At 43.8% G+C, this 22,152-nt stretch overlaps 1 protein-coding gene across 1 annotated transcript; it reads right to left on the minus strand.

Moving 5' to 3' along the window:
* Positions 1-746: 746 nt before the first annotated feature.
* glipr1a (GLI pathogenesis-related 1a) lies at positions 747-17,075 on the minus strand. The gene is made up of 5 exons (XM_067999997.1): positions 16,890-17,075; positions 6,546-6,794; positions 3,914-4,029; positions 1,127-1,209; positions 747-847 (listed from the first exon to the last, which is right to left on the minus strand). The coding sequence occupies exons 1-5, from the start codon at positions 17,073-17,075 to the stop codon at positions 747-749; spliced, it is 735 nt and encodes a 244-aa protein (XP_067856098.1).
* Positions 17,076-22,152: the final 5,077 nt, after the last annotated feature.

Raw genomic sequence — 22,152 nt, forward strand, 5'->3', positions numbered from 1 at the left:
AGTCATGTTTATTTGACACCGCAAGTTTGACTGGTGATGAGCCCAACAGTATTTATACTGATGGGAATTCTGCACTTGCAGAACTAACAATAAAGAAAATCCACCACAAAGTATTGTCAAAAAGGTAAGCAGAGTTTGTTCTGAATGTTCTATGTTTGTAAAATTTATAGTGATGAACTGGAATCGAATTGTTCTTTTTTGTCAATTCAATTTCCTGTTTGCCACCATAGACAAGATGTTGGAAAACTATAAAAATCAAATCAGATTTTCTTAAATGACAACATATCATAATATATAGTAGTAATAATAAACAAACTTTTTTCAACTAGTACAATGAAAATGATTATTGTTTTGAATTATATTTGGACAGGGATTCTGATTTAGAAAGCTAAAATCTTAATAAATTAGATGGACGAGTTTTCTTGAATGCCCCTGGTAGCTCGACTAGTTGATCAGATAAAAGGTCACTAATTTGAATCCTGTGGCTTAGCCTGTCACTGAAATATACTTTGTTTAGGTGTGTTAGTTTTATCAGTATTTAACTAGCCTACTAGATGAAGTACCTTATAAAAGCAAGGTATTCCAGCTTGGAAGTTGATGAGAAGAATGTGCTGAGACCATTATGATGTCTTTGAATGCCTGCTGGACAAAAACCAGCATTGATGGTCTGCAACCCAGAACTTTGCACCCTCTCACCTTGAAACAGAGAAAAATAATCCTGAAATGTATACTGTACATTTGGACAGTTACTGTAGAATATATATCACAATAATAGAGGAAAGCAGCAGTAGTCGGTCACACAAGGAAGTGGAAGCTGATCCAAAGTTTGGATTCCAGTTAGGGTACTCTGCCAAAAAGTGAAGGGGAAGTATGTAATTGATTTGCAAGAACAATGTTAATATTCAGCTAAAATAAACGAGATATTTAATAATATAAAACACATACTTATGAGTTGATCACGTGCTGCATCTGCTAATAATGGAAAGAGAAAAATGTAAGTGTAAATTGTAGTTGAAATTAAAGTTCTTTGCCTAGAATTGACTCACACTTAATCAGCCTTTTTATCATTGTTAAAACTTCAGTGCAATTAATGACATGACAAGAATATTTGCAAAATTTAACTTACTGCATAACTTGTTGTTACAACCGCCGGTGCATTCTGAACAAGAACCTCCCGAAGAAAATGGTGAAGCTCCGACATAATTTCCACTGCAAGGAAACAGAAAATGACTTAGATCATTGTTAATAGCATGCTGGAAAAAAATAGCAAATCATGAAAATCCTGCATGATGCACCCCAGACAACACCATGGAAACAAATACCAAAAATAAGTCAAATATTAGTAGACAAAACTCTGAAAAGTTCAAAGACTAATGGGCTCATGAGGGGAAATCAAAAGAGACTAATATTGAAGCAGTGGGTATTTGGAAAAGATTAAAAATAATTGAGACACGAAAGCAGAGAGAAAAATATAATAAAAGTTTGGAAAACACAAACATGCTTATCAAACATACGGAGCAAAAGTTTATGGTAAAGAAAACCAGCATAGACATCAAATGGGTATTTTAGGAGAAAATAATATGGAGACACCAGGCCATTACTGGAGGAACAATGCAAAATTTGTAACTGATCCATTAGCCTTGTAGCTGAAAGGACAGTGATCCGTTCTCTCAACATGCTCACAATCAGAAGTATTCAACTTTTTTTCATCTGCTTATGAGTTGGAAACTTCAAACGTCCTTGTATTGTGTCTTTTTCAAAAAATTAAATCTATAAGACTTGCAACCAAAAATTGATTTTTTGTGAAATCTGCAGCCCATTTAATAAATTTTACAAAAATAAATTAAAAAGAACATAGTACAGTAATAAAGGGAATAGGCCTTTTTTAAGTGGCAGTTTTTGAAGATTTCAAATTAAGATCAGCAAATAAATAGGCAGATAACTTCCTTCAGATCTGTGGTTGGGGTGGTTATAATTTTACAAATTGTTGGATCTTTTCAACTTCACTATTTCCTTTGGAATTCAGCCAACATTCCTCACTCAACCAACACTAGGAACAACTAATGGTTCTTAGTCATTCGTCTCATTGGTGTATGTCAAATGGATGCTGCATTCCCCACAAAATAAAAGTGAATTCACTTCAAAATTTCAGAACACTGACGCAAGGTCTTCGACCTGAAACGTTAACTCTGTTTCTTTCTTCACAGGTGCTGCCTCACTTGATGAGCTTTTCCAGCATTTTTTGTTTGGATACATTACACTCAGTCCCATCATCTAAATCATTGATACAGATTGTAAATAGCTGAGGCCCAAGCACCGATCCTTGCGGCACCCCACTAGTTACAGCCTGCCAACCTAAAAATGAACGGTTTATCCATACTCTCTGTATTCTGTCCGTTAACCAATCCTCTATCCATGCTAATATATTACCCCCAATCCCATGAGCCCTTATCTTACGTAACAACCTTTTATGTGGCACCTTTTCGAACGCCTTTTGGAAATCCAAATATACTACATCCACTGCTTCCCCTTTATCTGCCCTGCCAGTTACATCCTCAAAAGAATTCTAATAAATTTGTTAAACACGATTTCCCTTTCATTAAACCATGTTGACTCTGCCTAATCATGTTATGATTTTCTAAGTGCCCTGTTACCACTTCCTTAATAATGGATTCCAGCATTTTTCCGATGACTGATGTCAGGCTACCTGGCCTGTAGTTCCCTGTTTTCTCTCTCTCTCCCTCCTTCCAATCCACTGGGACCGTTCTAGAATCTAGGGAATTCTGGAAGATCACAACCAATGCATCCACTATCTCTGCAGCCACCTCTTATAGAACCCTAGGATGCAGGCCATCAGGTCCAGAGGATTTGTCGGCTTTTAGTCCCATTAGTTTCTCTAGTACTTTTTCTCTACTGATATTAATTGCTTTAAGTTCCTCACTCTCATTGGACCCTTGGTTCCCCACTATTTTTGGTATGCTTTTTGTGTCTTCTGCTGTGAAGACAGATGCAAAATATTTGTTCAATGTCTCTGCCATTTCCTTATTCCCCATTATAATTTCTCCTGTCTCAGCCTCTAAGGGACCAATGTTTACTTTAGCTATTCGCTTCCTTTTTACATACTTGTAGAAGTTCTTGCAATCTGTTTTTAGGGCAGTAATTTAAATAATGGCAATTAGCTTCTGATTGTATGCCTTGATTTAATGCCAGCTGTAAATTAAGACACTGATTTGTAGGAATCACTGCCTTTCCAAGTGGCATAGCTATGGTTGGGTATTGTCCTAACCTTAACCTAAGTATCATCATCTTATTTATCTTTAATGACACATCTGAATAATTGTTCTATTATTAACCGTTACATTTTTTTTCAAATAAAGGAAAAGAAAGAAAGACTTGCATTTATATAGCACTTTTCTTGACCTCAGGACATCCCAAAGCGCTTTACAGCCAATGAAGTATTTTTCTGAAGTGTAGTCACTGTTGTAATGTAGGAAATGCAGCAGCCAATTTGCACACAGCAAGGTTCCACAAACAGCCATGTGATAATGACCAGATAATCTGTTTTAGTGATGTTGGTTGAGGGATAAATAAATATTGGCCAGGACACTGGGGATCACTCCCCTGCTGTTCTTATGAAATAGTGCCGTTCACCTCAGAGGGCAGATGGGGCCTCGGTTTAACGTCTCATCCAAAAGACGGCACCTCCAACAATGCAGCATTCCCTCAGTACTGCACTGAGGTGTCAGCCTAGATTTTGTGCTCAAGTCTCTGGAGTGGGACTTGAACTACAACCTTCTAACTCAGAGGCGAGAGTGCTGCCAACTGAGCCACAGCTGACACTAAGCACCAAGTCTATTTTAATTGAATTAAAATAACGGTATTATTCCAACAGAAAACAATTAGAAAGACTTACGCCGGTGCATAATCACAGACAAAAATTACGCCTGGTCCTTTTAATCCAGAACCTTTAATTCCTTTGGGACAATCAGAAACTGAACAGCCAACTTTATATGTTGCTGCCCAGACGAGCTGGAAAATAATATGAAGATTATTTAACATTAAGTACAGTATTTCTCACTTTTCAAACAAAGTTATACATATAAATACCGTATATAATCTACATTAGGTTAGAAAACTAACGGTAACAAATCACATGAACTACATTTCCCTTTAAGAAATTTTCATCAGGAACCACATTATTTCCCTTTCCCTATATAAGGCTTTCCTATGTGGAATCACTACATGACTATCTTCAGCTCATTTGTGTTGAACCAGAAAACAAAAAAACATTTTTTTGGGTGTAGAATAAACAATGCTGACATTTAAAATCATCAACAATTTTACTAACTAATTAATAAATGTTTGGTGTCTGTAATGCGTGTTGTGACTGTAGAGCTTGTTGTGACCAACCATCAATTCTCTTCTTTGAACCTCCATATATCTCCGTTTTTCTCATTAAGTACCTGCATTTTTCTGCATTCTATTTGATTATTTTCTACTTTTGTTAGTCACCAATTATTTCACAAGACCTTAGCACCCCCACCAAAAGAATTCTGCCTGATAACATTGTAGCAAACCAAATTTCCTCATTAAAAGGCTGCCATGATAGTTCATCACCTACCACACATCTACCTATTACTCTATAATAAGTCTTATGTCTGTGTGCAGAACCTTACTTCCTATTGTCACATTTCTGTTGCACTTTTGTCAACTTTTCATCATTAAAAGGTCCATTTTCTCCACACCCCACCCTAAATGCAGCCTGCAGCATTTGGTGGCTCCTTTCCCTATCACATCAAACTATGCCATCCACTAGCTCCCACTCAGAAGAAAAGGAAAAGACAGACAGAGAGGCAGAAGCACATAGAGAGAGGTAAGCAAAAAGAGTTAAGGAGAGAGAAGCATCAAAGAGAAAAAAAGGAAGCAGCAAAGGAAAGACAGAGACACAGAAACAAACACTTCCCCCCCCAAAAAAAGTAAGATCCATCATGGAACATGTACCAGCCAAAACCATTGAAACAGATAACATAAATGGATCCAAGAGATAATGTGTTAATATATTAAAAACCGTAAGACTATGTGCAGTTCCTGTCATCTTATTCATTATAAGTTCCTACGTCCACATTTATAATGGAAACTGCTAAGGACTTTTAAGACAGTTTTTATTGCTGATTTTAAACCGAGTTATTTGGGTATTTTTTCAGTTTTTGGATTTAGCATCAGAAAGGCAAAAATCAGGGAAAAAGTTCCCAAAACCTGGGTAAATTTGTAGAGTATCATTTTTTATTTTGAACATCAAGAAAACAAGCTCGATACTAACAGGGTAGTTAAATGGCAACCCACAATTATTTACAGTTCACAAATGCAACTTTTATGGGCCTCAATGGCAGTTCCAAAAGTAATGTAATATAAGTTTCCACGATTACAAAATATTGTCAAGCTCCTTTAGCAGTTAAATACATCTACAGTATTTATGAATGGACTGTGTACTGTAAAATGGTGATTTCTAAATTGTACGTTTGAAGTGGCATATCACCACTATCGCATTGTGAAGCACATTTATTTTTGAAGTCTGATAAATACGAAATAGTTGATGCTAAAGTTTCACTTTGCAGCGTGTGCTATGGATAGTATATTGCAGTTTCTACATACATTGTATTCATCTTGTTAATATTTGCTCTTGGAATGGGGACAATACTGGCATGGCAATATTTATTGCCCTGAGGGCATTAAGAGTCAAACACATAGTGTGGGACTGAAGTCACAGGTAGAGGGTGGCAGGTCCCTTAGTAAACCAGTTAGGTTTTTACTATAATCTGGTGGCTTTTGTCATCTGGTACTAGGCCACAAATTACCAGCTTTATTACATCCAACTTCACAACCTATCATAATAGCATTTGAATATATGACTTCTACATTACTTGTCATAACCACTAGGCTACCACACCCACATTAATAACATAGCTATAGTCGTTATGAAGACTCTTCAAAGTCCATCCTGACATTAAGGGTGTAGTGTGTGTGTGCATCTCTGGACCTGATTTTTGTTTTTTTTTAAATGGGAAATTTCAGGATATCCCCTCAAATTCAGGAAGGAATCAATTTATATGGATTCACCACCCCAAAAAATCCAGGAATTTATTGGCGAGAATCAGTAGAAACTGATTTTAAAGGTCCCAAGTTATAACAGTTGATGAACATAAAAAAATTAAGTGTTGTATGGCTTGCACACATTTTCTAGTTAATTTAGTGCCAATTAAGCCATCGTATAAATTGTTTGCTTGAAATTAATTCACCACAAGGAGCATAGTATAAATTATGCTTGATACAAGAAAAATCGTGACTTAAATACAAGAGATTAATTTTCCTTTTGTCCAATTACATTTTAGTAGCAAAGGATTCTACTATTTAAGTAAAACCAAATGTCTCCTTTATGCAAAGGATGCCGCTGATGTAAAAGAAACCAGAAATAATCATAATTGACAAAGTTTTCTTCAGTAGGTGGTTAAAAGGAACAGAATATCTATGAGAAATGTGAATATTACCTGGGTGTAATGTCCACAAACTTTATTTGGTTTGCAGCTGGTTGTACTGTAATCATAATCAACCACTTCGTCATACCAACGTTTAATAGCATGCTTGGCATTAAAACTGCCTGTTGAAGCAAAGATGTTTTCTCCTACAGGGTTGAAAGATGGATGCGCTATTCCTTTCTTGCTCAGGTTTGGATTATGTTTGAACTGGCAAGTTCTGCTCCATGCTCTTGCAGTTTTAGCAAGACCTTCATCCCAGGTCTAGATTTATAAAAAGAAAAATTAGAATGCTAAAACATTTCTGCACTAAGTGACTCCTCTTGCCTTGGTGATTTCAATCTCCATCTCAACTCACCTTATCCTCTCTCCTCTGAATTCAATGTCCTCCTACTCTCCCTAAACCTTTCCCTCCATAGAATCTCACCTATCCATAATCACAGCCAGTCCCTTGACCATGTCATCTCCCATTGTCTCTCTATTCCCACGGTCTCGATCACTGACAAGGTTATCTCCAACCACTTCCTTGTGTTCTTCCACAATACTTTTGCAGCCATGAATTTGGTCAACAAACTTCCTCACCTCCATCTTTGAGGCCCCTGTCACCAGCAAAACCTATACTCCCTCTCATCCTGGTTATTCTCCCTGGTATCGTTCACTCTAGTCCAAGGGGAGCAGATTTGAGCATGCCTGGTTTAGCCATTGATCACCAGATCTAGATGGACTACATCAAGTGCTATTGAGCCTCAATCGCCTCTGCCTAAATCACCAAATACTCCAGGAACATCCTGGAAAGCAAAGATATCCTAGCTCCTTTTCTCCACTACGAACCATCGCCGTAAACCTATCTTCCATGCCCTCTCCACCCTCACCTCCAAGAACAAGTGCAAGGAGCTCAAGGACTTGTCACTAAGATTGACACCATCTATTCAGCTGCCTCTGCTGCTTCCCCCTGTCATAGTCCTGAAGCCATGTCTCTCTTTATTTTCTCTCCTATCTCCCCTCATGCCCTCTCTCAGCTCATCTTGTCCATGAGATCCACCTTGTGTTCCCTTGACCCCCTTTTCAATTAGCTGCTGACCACCCAACTTCCCTTCCTGCCTCCCATCTTACATGGTTCCCTCTGCTTTGTTACTGCCACCCTCCATTTCAAAGCCAGCATCATCATCCTTCCTCCAAAACCCCACCTTTGACCTGTCTTTGCAAACTACTGCTCCATCTCCAACCTCCCTTTCCTCTCCTTGAATATGTTGTCACCTCCTAAATCCATGCCCATCTATTTCACAACCCTCCACTTGAATCTCTCCAATCAGGTTTCCACCCCTGCCACAGCACCAAAATGGCCCTAATCAAAGTTACAAATGAGATCCTCTGCGACTGTAACTGTGGTGCATTATCTCTCCTCGACCTCTCTGTAGTATTTGACAAAGTTGATCACACCATACTCCTCCAGTGTCTCTCCTCCATTGTCCAGCCCAGTGGGACTGCCCTCATTTGGTTCCACTCTTGCCTATTCAATTCTAGCCAGAGCATCTCCAACAATGGTTTCTCTTTCTGCCCTGCACCGTTATCTCTGGAGTCCCCCAAGGATCTATCCTTGGCCCCCTCCTCTATGCGCTGCCGCTTAGTGACATAATTCACAGACATGAGGTCAGCTCTCCCGAACCCTCCACTGCCTCTGTATTATCAGACTAAGTGTCAAACATCCAGTTCTGGATGAGCCTCCAGTTAAGCAAGGGAAGACCGAAGCCATTGTCTCCATATCCTTGCTACTAATTCCATCCTTTACCCCAACCAATGCCTCAGGCTGAGCCAGACTGTTTGCAGCTTCTCCACCCTATTCGACCCTGAGCCGAGCTTCTGACCCCATAACTTCTCCAGCTAGTTCCACCTTCATAACATTGCCCACCTCCGCCCATCTGCTGCTGGAATCCTTATCTATGCCTTTGTAACCTCTGGATTCAACTATTTCAAAGCTCTCCAGCCAGCCACCCATCCTCCATAAACTTCAGCTAATCCAAAGCTGTGCTGCCTTTATCCTATCCTACACCTAGTCCTGCTCTCCTATCATCCCTGTATGCACTGGCCTACTTTGGCTCCAAGTTCCCTAACCACTCAAAAATAAAAAATTTTCATCCTCATGTTTAAATCCCTTCGTAACCTCCCCCAAAATTCTCCATTCCTCTGACTCACACGTCCTGTACATTCCCCTCCCCATCTCCCCCAGGGATTAATGAATAACAAGCTGGCTTATTTATTTTCCTTCAGAAACCTAGGGTTGTTGAGGCCAATTGACCTAGCTGAGATCAGCTAACTCAGCACACAGTGGGAATTAAACATATAGAATAGTACTTTTACACCATTTCTTTTATGAAGAAACTGAAAAGCAAATAAGCTACATCACACTTACCAGACTGAGCAAACTCTAAGATGCTGGATCAGTAGTCCAGAAGTGTCTTGCAATAAAGTTATGCTAAGGGACTGGAGCTAATTGTGGTGCCAGTTTATAAAAAGAAACTGAAGGTTATACCAGGGAACTATAGATATGTAAACTTGAAGTAGGTAGTTGGTTAAATAACAGAACGCATTCTGAAAGAGAGAATAGTGAGGCATCAAGAAAAAGAGGGGGTGAATTATCTTGACGTTTTCAGCGCATTAGCTATGCTGCAACAGCACAGTACATTTTTAAAAAAATTATACAGCACAGGAGGCCATTCGGTATTGTGCCTGTGCCGGTTCTTTGAAAGAGCTATCCAATTAGTCCCACTCCTCTGCTCTTTCCCCATAGCCCTGCAAATATTTCCTTTTCAAGTATTTATCCAGTTCCTTTTTATTGAATCAGCTTCCAGGCAGTGCATTCCAGATCATAACAACTCGCTGCATTAAAAAAAATTCTCCTCATCTCCCCATTGGTTCATTTACCATTTACCTTAAATCTGTGTTCTCTGATTACTAACGCTCCTGCCAGTGGAAGCAGTTTTTCCATATCTACTCTATCAAAACCCTTCATAATTTTGAACACCTCTATTAAATCTCTTTTAATTTAAAAATATACTTTATTTCACAAATCTTAAAGATACACACAGTTCAATGTAAAAAGACACAATTTCAAGCAATATAGTTTGAACCAATACATTGAGATCATACACACTATGTTCTCATTTTTACAATTCAAAACACAGTACATATCTTCTAAAATCTTCTGTACAATACAAAGTGGGATGGCCTTACACGGTGGTCTTTCCATAGGCCGCACCTCGCTTCAGTGCATCCCGCAGCACGTACTCCTGGACATTAGAGTGTGCCAGTCGGCAACACTTGGTCACGGACAGCTCCTTCAGTTGGAAGACCAACAGGTTTTGGGTGGACCAAAGGGCCTCCTTCATCGAGTCTTCCAGCCTCAGGTGATATCTGTCTCAGTGTGCGTCCCAGGGAACAACCTGTAGAGCACAGCATCCTGTGTTACCCAGTTGTTGGGGATGAACCGGGACAGACACCAATGCATCGCTCCCCACACCTTCTGCGCGAAGGGGCAGTCCATCAGGAGGTGGACAGGTCTCGTCCCCACCACAGCCTCAAGTGCAGTGGTGGTCCTGAGATTCCATGCACGTTGGAAGGACCGCGCCGGGAGGGCCCTTTTCACCACCATCCAGGCTACATCCCGGTGCCTGTCAGTCAGTTCTGGCGATGAGACAGTCTACCAAATGGCATCGACCGTCTGGTCGGGGAACTGCCCAATCAGATCCATCCTCTCCTTGCCATGCAGGACTCTCAGAACGTTCTGATGGCCTTGTGGTCGAAGGGTTCCTCCTCATGAACTTCTCCACCTGGAACAGGCGGTGGGGGACGGTCCAGCTGGATGGAACGTCCTGCGTCTGCTCGGCCAGACCCAGCCTTCTCAGTGTGGTGGGCAGGTAGAAACTTAGCATGTAGTTACACTTGGTGTTTGTGTACTGGGGCTCCACACACATCTTGAGGTATCCTCACACAAAGGTGGCCATCAGGATCAGAGCGGCATTGGGGATACTCATCCCCCTTATGTCTGGGGGCTTGTACATGACGCGTTCTACCTTGGACCTCCAAAGTGGAAGATAGCTCGGGTGACTTTTTTAAAAATTCGTTCAGGGGATGTGGGCGTTGCTGGCGAGGCCAGCATTTATTGCCCATCCCTAATTGCCCCCGAGAAGGTGGTGGTGAGCCGCCTTCTTGAACTGCTGCAGTCCGTGTGGTGAACGTTCTCCCACAGTGCTGTTAGGAAGGGAGTTCCAGGATTTTGACCCAGCGACGATGAAGAAACGGCGATATATTTCCAAGTCGGGATGGTGTGTGACTTGGAGGGGAACGTGCAGGTGGTGTTGTTCCCATGTACCTGCTGCTCTTGTCCTTCTAGGTGGTAGAGGTCGCAGGTTTGGGAGGTGCTGTCGAAGAAGCCTTGGCGGGTTGCTGCAGTGCATCCTGTGGATGGTACACACTGCAGCCACAGTGTGCCGGTGGTGAAGGGAGTGAATGTTTAGGGTGGTGGATGGGGTGCCAATCAAGTGGGCTGCTTTGCCCTGGATGGTGTCGAGCTTCTTGAGTGTTGTTGGAGCTGCACTCATCCAGGTAAGTGGAGAGTATTCCATCACACTCCTGACTTGTGCCTTGTAGATGGTGGAAAAGCTTTGGGGAGTCAGCAGGTGAGTCACTCGCCACAGAATACCCAGCCTCTGACCTGCTCTTGTGGCCACAGTATTTATGTGGCTGGTCCAGTTAAGCTTCTGGTCAATGGTGACCCCCAGGATATTGATGGTGGGGGATTTGGAGATGGTAATGCCGTTGAATGTCAAGCGGAGGTGGTTAGACTCTCTCTTGTCGGAGATGGCACATGTCTGGCGCAAATGTTACTTGCCACTTATAAGCCCAAGCCTGGATGTTGTCCAGGTCTTGCTGCATGCGGGCACAGACTGCTTCATTATCTGAGGGGTTGCGAATGGAACTGAACACTGTGCAATCATCAGTGAACATCCCCATTTCTGACCTTATGATGGAGGGAAGGTCATTGCTGACACAGCTGAAGATGGTTGGGCCTAGGACACTGCCCTGAGGAACTCCTGCAGCAATGTCCTGGGGCTGAGATGATTGGCCTCCAACAACCACTACCAGCTTCCTTTGTGCTAGGTATGACTCCAGCCACTGGAGAGTTTTCCCCGATTCCCATTGACTTCAATTTTACTAGGGCTCCTTGGTGCCACACTCGGTCAAATGCTGCCTTGATGTCAAGGGCCGTCCCTTTCACCTCACCTCTGGAATTCACCTCTTTTGTCTTGACTGTGACGGCAGAGCATGGGCCAGACCTTGGCAACGTAGAGCAACACCGCGAGTACCTCACACCTTATCACCAGGTTCTGCCGATTATGGAGAGGAACCCCCTCCACATACCAAGCTTCTGTGGCCTTAGCGACCTGCTTCTCCCAGTTCCTGGAGTCCCCCGAACCAGATCCCCAGCACCTTCATGTAGTCGGACCTGACGGTGAAGGGGACAAAGGATCGGGTCTCCCAACTGCCAAAGAACATGGCCTCACTCCTATTACAGTTCACTCTGGCCCCCGAGGCTAGCTTGAAACGGTCTCAGATGCCCATCAGTCTGTGGACCAACTGCTGATCGGAGCAAAAGACTGTGACATCGTCCGTGCACAGGGAAGTCTTAACCTTACAGCCTCCGCTGCCTGTGATCGTCACCACCCCCCCATACCTGTATCCTTCCTGATGGACGCAGCAAACGGCTCGATACAACATACAAACAAGAGAGAGGACTGCCCTGCCTGACTCCAGATCTGATCAGAAAGCTTTCCGACTCCCATCCGTTAATTAGGACTGTGCTACAGATGTCACCGTACAGCAGTCGAATCCAATCGCAGATTCCCTCCCCAAACCCCATTTTGGAGAGCACGTCCATCATGTATGTGTGGGATATTCTGTCAAAGGCCTTCTCCTGGTCCAGGCTGATGAGGCAGGTGTTCACCCCTCACTGTCCTGCACGTAGGCGATCGTATCCCTGAGCTGCGCAAGGCTATCAGTGATCTTCCTGCTGGGTACAGTACAGGTCTGATCCGGGTGGATCACCAGCTGTAGAGTTGACTTGAGTCTGTTGGCGATGGCCGTAGACAGAATCTTGTATTAAATCTCTTTTTTTATATTTCAAAATATACTTTATTTCATAAAATTTAAATAACAGTTCAATGTAAAAGGACACAAGTTCAAGCAATACAGTTCAAAACAATACAATGTATTGAATCTCCCCATAGCCTTCTCTGCTCTAAGGAAAACAATCCCAGCTTCTCTAGTCTCTCCACAATAACTGAAGTCCCTCATCCCTGGTACCATTCTAGTAAATCTGGTCTGCACCCTCTCCACCTTTTTAGTAAGGAAATTTGGGTGGAAGTCGTTTCCGCAGCTTGAGTGCCTATAAAACACTACCCCGAGCTTCCTTATGCTTTTTGAGCTTTCCCGAGATCTGTCCGCCGAGTTCCTACTGGCCTCATTTGCAAACGGCCGCCTGTCAGCCCGTGTAACTGTAGATGCGAATTTCCTGGTTTTATCCCACTGTTGAACTTGGGGTAATTAACACTGAAATATAAGTAGCGCAGCACCTGCCCGTATCATCTGATCAAGGCGGAAAGTAGGAGTTTGTCAGCTTTGAAGAGTTTGGTTAGTCATTTCAGCAGTTTGAAAATGTTTAACCTACCCCTTTTCTTTTATTTTTGAACTGCTGCTACTGAAACCCGCACTTTCCATGCTACTGGGTCGGACTACCCAAGATTTTTGGACCTCGACCCCCACCCCCCCCCCCCCCAACCCCCACCCAAAGCAACTCAGGAGTAGGTATGACTTTTCCCATGAGCATATCATTCCATGCCTCTTTTATGGAGGACGAGCAAGAACAGCACAAGTTGGAGGGAAAGAGAGTCAGATACCATGCCAGAAAAATGCAGCCCACCAGATATAATCCCCCCCCCCCCCCAACAAAGAATTTAGGACAGCACAGGTCTCATGATGACCTCTCTGAGGAGCTCTGCATCAGAAGAGTGCTCAAAAGCAGCAATAGGGCAACTATTACTATCCTCCTCACTGTTTATTACATTTCTGAGTTTCGTGTCATCTGCAAACTTTGAAATTATGCTGTGTATACTCAAGTCCAGGTCATTAAAAAGAGCAGTGGTCCTAATACCGACCCCTGGGGGACACCACTGCACACTTCCCTCCAGTCTGAAAAACACACCGTTCACCAGTACTCTCTGCTCCCTAGCCAATTTTGTATCCATGCAGCCACTGCCCCTTTAATCCCATGGGCTTCAATTTTGCTAACAAGTCTATTACGTGGTACTTTTGAAAGTCCATATACACATCAACCGCACTACCCTCATCAACCCTCTCCGTTACATCATCAAAGAACTCAAATCAAGTTAGTCAAACACAATTTGCCTTTAACAAATCCATGCTGGCTTTCATTTATTAAACCATATTTTTACAAGTGACACTTAATTTTGTCCTAGATTAATGTCTCTAAAGGTTTCTCCACCACCAACATTAGGCTGACTGGCCTGTAGTTGCCATGTTTATCCCTCTCCCCTTTTTTGAACAGGGGTGTAACATTTGCAATCCTCCAGTCCTCTGGCACCACTCCGATATCTAAGGAGGATTGGAAGATTGTGGCCAGAGCCTTCTCAATTTCTATCCTTACTTCCCTAAGCAACCTAGGATTCATCCCATCCAGACCAGGTGACTTTTCTAATTTTGAGTGCTGCCAACCTGTTAAGCACCTCCTCTTTATCTATTTTTATCTATGAGGTATGGTCTCTATATATACACTGTTCCTCACTGGGGCTCAGGTACTGGAATGTTCGTGGTACTAAGTATACTTTTGGTTGTGGCAAGTCCAAAAGGCTGCCATGGTCTCCCGCTACTCCTGCTGTCCCCCTTCATTGCTATCTTTTTTTTTATTTGTTCATGGGATGTGGACGTCGCTGGCGAGGCCAGCAATTTATTGCCCATCTCTAATTGCCCTTGAGAAGATGTTGGTGAGCCGCCTTCTTGAACCGCTGCAGTCCGTGTCGGTGCTGTTACGTAGGGAGTTCCAGGGATTTTGATCCAGCGACGATGAAGGAACGGCGATATATTTCCAAGTTGTGATGGTGTGTGACTTGGAGGGGAATGTGCAGGTGGTGTTGTTCCCATGTGCCTGCTGCCCTTGTCCTTCTAGGTGGTAGAGAAACCATCTAGGAAAGAGAAACTTGAGACGCGCTGCCGTGCTTATGGAAAGATTCCTCTTTGAAAATTTCCTTTAGCTATCTCCTATTGCTGCTCATCCCTTGAACTCTCCTGGTTCCCTCTGTTTTAACGCCAACTTCAACAGCATGAAATTAATGTGACGTACAAATGAAATAAATCCTAGTATTTCCACTAGTTGCTACTTAACAAGCAAAGAACTGTTGATACCAGATCACTATTAATATGAAATCAATTAACTGCCAAAAACAATTTGATGACTGTGGGGAAAATTAAAAGCCTGCTGCATTAATACTAACTTACAAAATGAATGTATAACTTTCACATGTCAGGACAGAGTAAATTAAACCGTTAGTGTTTCCCCAGAACATTACAGCCATTCAGTAACAACCAAATTGTTTAAAAAGCCCAACACAACAGATCAATCTTTTAAGAGCTTTGTCAGCTACATTAGTTGGTTGATTAGGATGCACCATTTTATTACATGCTTATGATAACAGGTTGTATCTCTAATGCTATGGTAACAGGTCTGGACTGCCAGATCTTATTTCTGCCAGTGAAAGGTTATTTTTGTGAATGCAGCTTGAGAACACCTTTTGATCCTTTTTAAAAAACTCATTCTTGGGATATGGGCTTTGCTGGCAATGCCAACATTTATTGCCCATCCCTAGTTGCCCTGAGGAGGCGGCGGCGGTGGGCCTTCTTGTAGCAGTTTGATAGTTTTTTAGATAGCAGTTAAAAGTTAGCAGCGTTGGCCTGGAACGGAGGTCACATACAGACCAAGTAAGGATGGCAGGTTTCCTTCCCTAAAGTGAAATAGTGAACCAGATGGTTGAGTAGGATGTGCCTATATTCTCTGGAGTTTAGAAGATATGAGAGGTGATCTCATTGAAATGTATACAATTCTTAGAGGGCTTGACAGGATAGATGCTGAGAGGATGTTTCCCTTGGCTGGAGAGGCTAGAACTAAGGGTCATACTCTCAAGATAAGGGGTCGGCCATTTAGGATTGAGATGAAGAAAAATTTCTTCACTGAGGGTTGCGAATCTTTGGAATTCTCTGCCCCAGAGGACTGTGGATATACTCATTCGTTGAGTATATTCAAGACTGAGATTGATAGATTTTTGGACACCAAGGGATATGGGAATAGGGTGGGAAAGTGGAATTGAGGTAGATGATCAGCCATGATCGTATTGACTGGCAGAGCAGGCTCGAGGGGCCACATGGTCTACTCCTGCTCCTATTTCTTACGTTTACAACAATCTGACAACTGGCCACTTTTACCGCTGCCAGTAAAAGTGGGACTAACCGGATCAATCTTTCAAAGAGCTGGCACAGGCGCGATGGGCCTCCTTCTGAGCTGCATCATTCTATGATTCTACTTCATTGGATGTGAGGGGGCCTCAGTTTAACCTCTCATGGGGAAGCCGGCACCTCCGACAGTGCAGCATTCCCCCAGCACTGGCACTGTCAGCCTGGATTTTGTCCCTAGAGTGGGGACTTGGACCCATGATTGTCTGACACCTTGGTTTTAGTAATTCATTTACAGTATGCATATATTTTTTTAACATAACAGATCATGGGTCTCTACAAAGCTGATAAAACTTTTAAAAATGCGAATTTCCACATTTAACAAAAAACCCGCCAACAACACGAGGGCGGTTGGCCGCGCGCGGGAAAAAAAAAGCACATTCAAACCGCCCGACGGTCGCAGCGCGCGCGCATTCCCCAACCGTCGCTCAGCGAGAGGCCGGTAAAAAGACACCGCCGCTCCCCCTCACGGCCGGTAAAAGACACCGCCGCTCCCCCTCACGGCGAGGGGCCGGTAAAAGACACCGCCGCTCCCCCTCACGGCGAGGGGCCGGTAAAAAGACACCGCCGCTCCCCCTCACGGCGAGGGGCCGGTAAAAAGACACCGCCGCTCCCGCCACCAGTTTTCACACTTCGACGAGACGGCACAACTTTTTTCCCGCCAATCTCCTGACTGACGCCCGGATTCCGACACCCACCCACCATGTTTGGTATTTACCAGTTTTAAAATGGAACTGGGGTGTCAGATAAAGAAGGTGGGGGGGGGGGGTCACGTAACATTACCATAGTGAGCATCCCGCTGGCCGTCGGGCGCACCTCCGCCCGAAATTTGTTGTGGACTTTAACACACTCGTTAATAAACGATGGGTTGGTGATCAATGGTACCGTCGCGAAGGCAGGCGTATACAGGGAGACCAGCAGCTGGACCCAACTGCCGAGGAGAAGCCGTTGAGCCGCGGTGATGGCCATGGCGAATGACGGGGGAGGGGGCTGCAGCCGAGAGAGAGACAGCGAGTGAGCGCGGCGCTGTCCTGGGTAACAGTGCCGGCCCCGGCCAGTGGGAGGCGCAGCAACTCCTCCTTAATAGAACGTTATCGCGCAGAAACTAATGGGGGCAATAAGAGGGGGGGGAGAGGGGAATAAGAGGGGGGGGGAGAGGGGAATAAGAGGGAGGGGGGGGGGAGAGGGGAATAAGAGGGGGGGGGAGAGGGGAATAAGGGGGGAAGAGAGGGGAATAAGGGGGGAAGAGAGGGGAATAAGGGGGGGAAGAGAGGGGAATAAGGGGGGAAGAGAGGGGAATGGGGAGGGGAAGAGGGGGGAATGGGGAGGGGAAGAGGGGGGAATGGAGAGGGGAAAAGGGGAGGGAAATCAGGTGCTGGAAGAAAGCCATGTTAAAAAGGGGACGTTTAGTGACTGCTGCGTTGTCAATAGCGGTTTCTAACCTCTAACCCTCCAATCCTAACCACTGGTGCCTAATAACCATTGAACCCTGAGTACAGGTCCAGGCTGGAGGCGGCCCGAGGGGGCAGTCGCTCCGACTGTCTGCCTCTCTTCCGCGCCTGGGTGGCCCTGGCGAGGGAGCACGCGCGGTGCCTGCCAGTACGCTTGAGGCTTTCCGCGATTGGTGGGCATCGCAGGGACTGAAGTGCATAATCGACCAGGGGAATAAAATTATGATTTAATTTGGTTCTTTTAATTGACCCATCGGGATGACATGGGTGGCCCACTGTCATCAGAAAAATGGAACACGTTCACACCTACTCCCCCCCCCCCCCTTTAAGGGGCTTAAACAAAAAAAAAACCTGAATTGTGGGGTGTCAATAGAGCACTGCAGGGGGTTGTCCTATGAGGAGAGATTGAGTAGAATGGGTCTATATTCTCTGGAGATTAGAAAAATGAGAGGTGATCTCATTGAAACATGTAAGATTCTGCTAGGTCTTGAGAGGGTGGATGCTGAGAGGCTATTTCCCCTGGCTGGAGAGTCTAGAACTAGGGGTCTTAGTCTCAGGCTAAGGGGTCGGCCATTTAGGACTGAGATGAGGAGAAAATTCTTCCCTCAGAGGGTTGTGAATCTTTGGAATTCTCTACCGCAGAGGACTGTGGATGCTCAGTCGTTGAGTATATTCAAGGCTGAGGTCGATAGATTTTTGGACTCTAAGGGAATCAAGGGATATGGGGATCGGGCGGGAAAGTGGAGTTGAGGTCGAAGATCAGCCATGATCTTATTGAATGGTGGAGTAGGCTTGAGGGACCATATGGCCTATTCCTGTTTCTATTTCTTAAGTTCTTAAGGGTAGTGGAAATCTGGAACTCTTTCCCCCAAAAAGCTGTTGAGGTTAGGTCAATTGAAAACTGAGATTGATAGATTTTCGTTAAGCAAGGGTATTAAGGGATATGGAATCAAGGTGGGTAAATGAAGTTAAGATACATGTCAGCCATAATATAATTGAATGGCGAAACAGGCTCGAGGGGCTGACTGGCTTACTCCTGTTCCTATGAAGGAAAAGAGATGGAATGGATATGGGAGCGGGGTGGGTAAATATGATTAGATCTATTTGCTCGCAGGGAGGGTAAACACCAACATGGACTGATTGGGTCGGATGGTCTGTTTCTATATGCATTTCCTCTACCTCCTAAGTTGCAGTGTTGAGTGTAAAGATATCATGCTTTGAGGCAATGAAGACTGGTCTTGTCTGACATATCCAGTTGTATGCGGAGGGTCAGCAACTATGGACTCCAGTTTAGTGATTGGTGCTGACACAATGTCTCAGGTGTTGTTGCACCTGCATTTGCAGGCCCCTCATAATCTCTTCCTCATCTGATGCATCAGTCACATTCGTTCTCTGACAAAAAATGCTGCTGCTTAGGATGTTGTACAGTACCATTTAAATGCCCGCAGCAGCCGAGAATAATAAAGAAAAGCATTAGCAACAAAAAAATCTCAAAAATCGGGTGGTTTCCAATGAACCAGCTAACACATGAAACAAAATATAACAGCACTGAACAGATAAGGCAAAATAAACTTTTCTGTTTAACATGTACCGAGCTTTATGAGATCTGCTTGAGCAGGTGGCAAAGGAGAAGGGAGAAAGTAGCAGAAGCAACTGAACCAATGGTCTTAGTGGCAAAGAAGACCATGAGCTTCTTGGACTTGTTGGTGGTAAGGATGGAGTGGGCAGGGGAGAAAGATTTAAGGAGATGGCTCGTAGTGGAGAAAAGAAGCTGGGGTTATCTTTGCTCTTTAGGATGATCCTGGAATAGTGGGTAGTTTTGGCAGAGCAGAGTGAGGCCCAATAGCATTTGATGTGGTCCACCCAGATCTGGCAATGGATGGCTAAACCAGTTATGCACTCGATATGGTCAAGTCTGCGCCCCATGCACTTGAGGAAGTGAAGGTGGGACCATACTGGGGTAATGACAAGGATGGGAGAGAGTAAAGATTTTGTTGGGATAAGCACATCAACAGTGGAGGTGAGGGAGTGGTTGAGCAAATCAACAGTTGGAGAAGTATTGTGGTGAATGGAAGGCTGAAAGCTAGGCAGGTAGGAGTTTGAAATTGCAATTGTAAATAACTTGAGGGAATGTTTTTGTTTAGAAGGATGAACACAGGAGGTGGGATTGGAAGGGGTTAGGAGGATGTGATGATTGGTGATTGATTCAAAGAAGTGGGCGGAGATGGCCTTGTCAGTCAAATAAGCTTTTGATCGTAATGTTTAAAACTGGGGACTTCAAATATCCTAATATAGACTGGGATAACAATAATAACAAAGGGCAAAGAGGGGGAGAAATTTTTGAAATGTGTTCAGGATAACTTTCTTGACCAGTACGTTTCCAGCCCAACGAGGAAGGAGGCATTGCTGGACTTGGTTCTTTGGAATGAGGTGGGCTAAGTGGAGCCAATGTCAGTGGGGGAGCATTTAGGAAGCAGCGATCATAGTATCATAAGGTTTAGAATAGCTATGGAAAAGGACACGGACCACTCTGAAGTAAAAAAATACTCATTTGGAGGAGGGCCAATTTCAATGGTATGAGAACAGATCTGGCCCGGGCAAATTGGAATCAAAGATTGCAGACAAATCTGTAACTGAACAGTGGGCAGCCTTTAAAGAGGAAATGGTTCGGGTACAGACTAGGCACATTCCCATGAGGCAGAAAGGTAGGCAACTAAAGCCAGAGCTCCCTGGATGACAAGGGAGGTAGCGAGTAAGATAAAACGGAAAAAAGGGGCATATGACAGATGTCAGGTTGATAACACAAATGAGAACCAGGCAGAATATGGAAAGTGAAAAAGGAAATAAGAGGGGCAAAGAGAGAGTATGAGAACAGACTGGCGGCCAACATAAAAGGGAATCCAAAAGTCTTCTACGGACATGTAAACAGTAAACGGGTACTAAGAGGAGGGGTGGGGCTGATTAGGGACCATAAAGGAGATCTACTCATGGAGGCAGAGGGAATGGCCGAGGTACTAAATGAGTACTTTGCATCTGTCTTTACCAAGGAAGAAGATGCTGCCAGAGTCTCAGTAAGGGAAGATGTAGTTGAGATACTGGATGGGCTAAAAATTGATTTTAAAAAAGAGGTATTTGAAAGGCTAGCTATACTTAAAGTAGATAAGTCACCCGGTCCGGATGGAATGCATCCTAGGTTGCTGAGAGAAGTACGGATGGAAATTGCAGAGGTACTGGCCATAATCTTCCAAACATCCATAGATACGGGGGTGGTGCTAGAGGACTGGAGAATTGCAAATGTTACACCCTTGTTCAAAAAAGGGTGCAAGGATAAACCCAGCAACTATAGACAGTCAATTTAACCTCAGTGATGGGGAAACTTTTAGAAACAATAATCCGGGACAGAATTAACAGTCACTTGGACGAGTGTGGATTGATTAGGGAAAGTCAATACGGATTTGTTAAAGGCAAATCGTGTTTAACTAACCTGATAGAATTTTTTCATGAGGTAAGAGGGTAGATGAGGGCAATGTAGTTGATTTGGTGTATATGGACTTTCAAAAGGCGTTTGAGAAAGTGCCGCATGGTAGGCTTGTCATCAAGATTGCAGCCCATGAAATAAAGGGGGCAATAGCAACATGAATACAGAATTGGCTAAGTGACAGGAGAGTAGTGGTGAACGGTTGTTTTTCGGACTGGAGGGAGGTGTACAGTGGTGTTCCCCAGGGGTCGGTGCTGGGACCGCTGCTTTTCTTGATATATATTAATGACTTGGACTTGGGTATACAGGGCACAATTTCCAAATTTGCAGATGACACAAAACTTGGAAGGGTAGTAAACAGTGAGGAGGATAGTGATAGACTTCAAGAGGATATAGACAGGCTGGTGGCATGGGCGGACATGTGGCAGATGAAATTTAATGCAGAAAAATGCAAAGTGATACATTTCGGTAGGAAGAATGAGAAGAAGCAATATAAACTAGAGGGCACAACTCTAAAAGGGGTACAGGAACAGAGAGATCTGGGGGTATATGTGCACAAATCATTGAAGGTGGCAGGGCAGGTTGAGAAAGCAGTTAAAAAAGCATACGAGATCCTGGGCTTTATAAATAGAGGCATAGAGTATAAAAGTATGGAAGTCATGATGAACCTTTATAAAACACTGGTTCAGCCACAACTGGAGTATTGTGTCCCGTTCTGAGCACTGCACTACAGGAAAGATGTGAAGGCCTTAGAATGGGTGCAAAAGAGATTTACTAGAATGATTCCAGGAATGAGGGACTTTAGCTACATGGATAGACTGGAGAAGCTGGGGTTGTTCTCCTTGGAACAGAGACGGTTGCAAGGAGATTTGATAGAAGTATTCAAAATCATGAAGGGTCTAGACAGAGTAGATAGAGAGAAACTATTCCCATTGGCGGAAGGGTCAAGAACCAGAGGACATAGATTTAAGGTGATTGGTAAAAGTATCAACGGTGACATGAGGAAAAACTTTTTTACACAGCGAGTGGTTAGAATCTGGAATGCACTGCCCGCGGGGATGGTGGAGGCAGTTTCAATCATGGCCTTCAAGAAGGAACTGGATAAGTGCTTGAAAGG

This window comes from Heptranchias perlo, chromosome 18, assembly GCF_035084215.1.
Source record: "Heptranchias perlo isolate sHepPer1 chromosome 18, sHepPer1.hap1, whole genome shotgun sequence".
NCBI lineage: Eukaryota > Metazoa > Chordata > Chondrichthyes > Hexanchiformes > Hexanchidae > Heptranchias > Heptranchias perlo.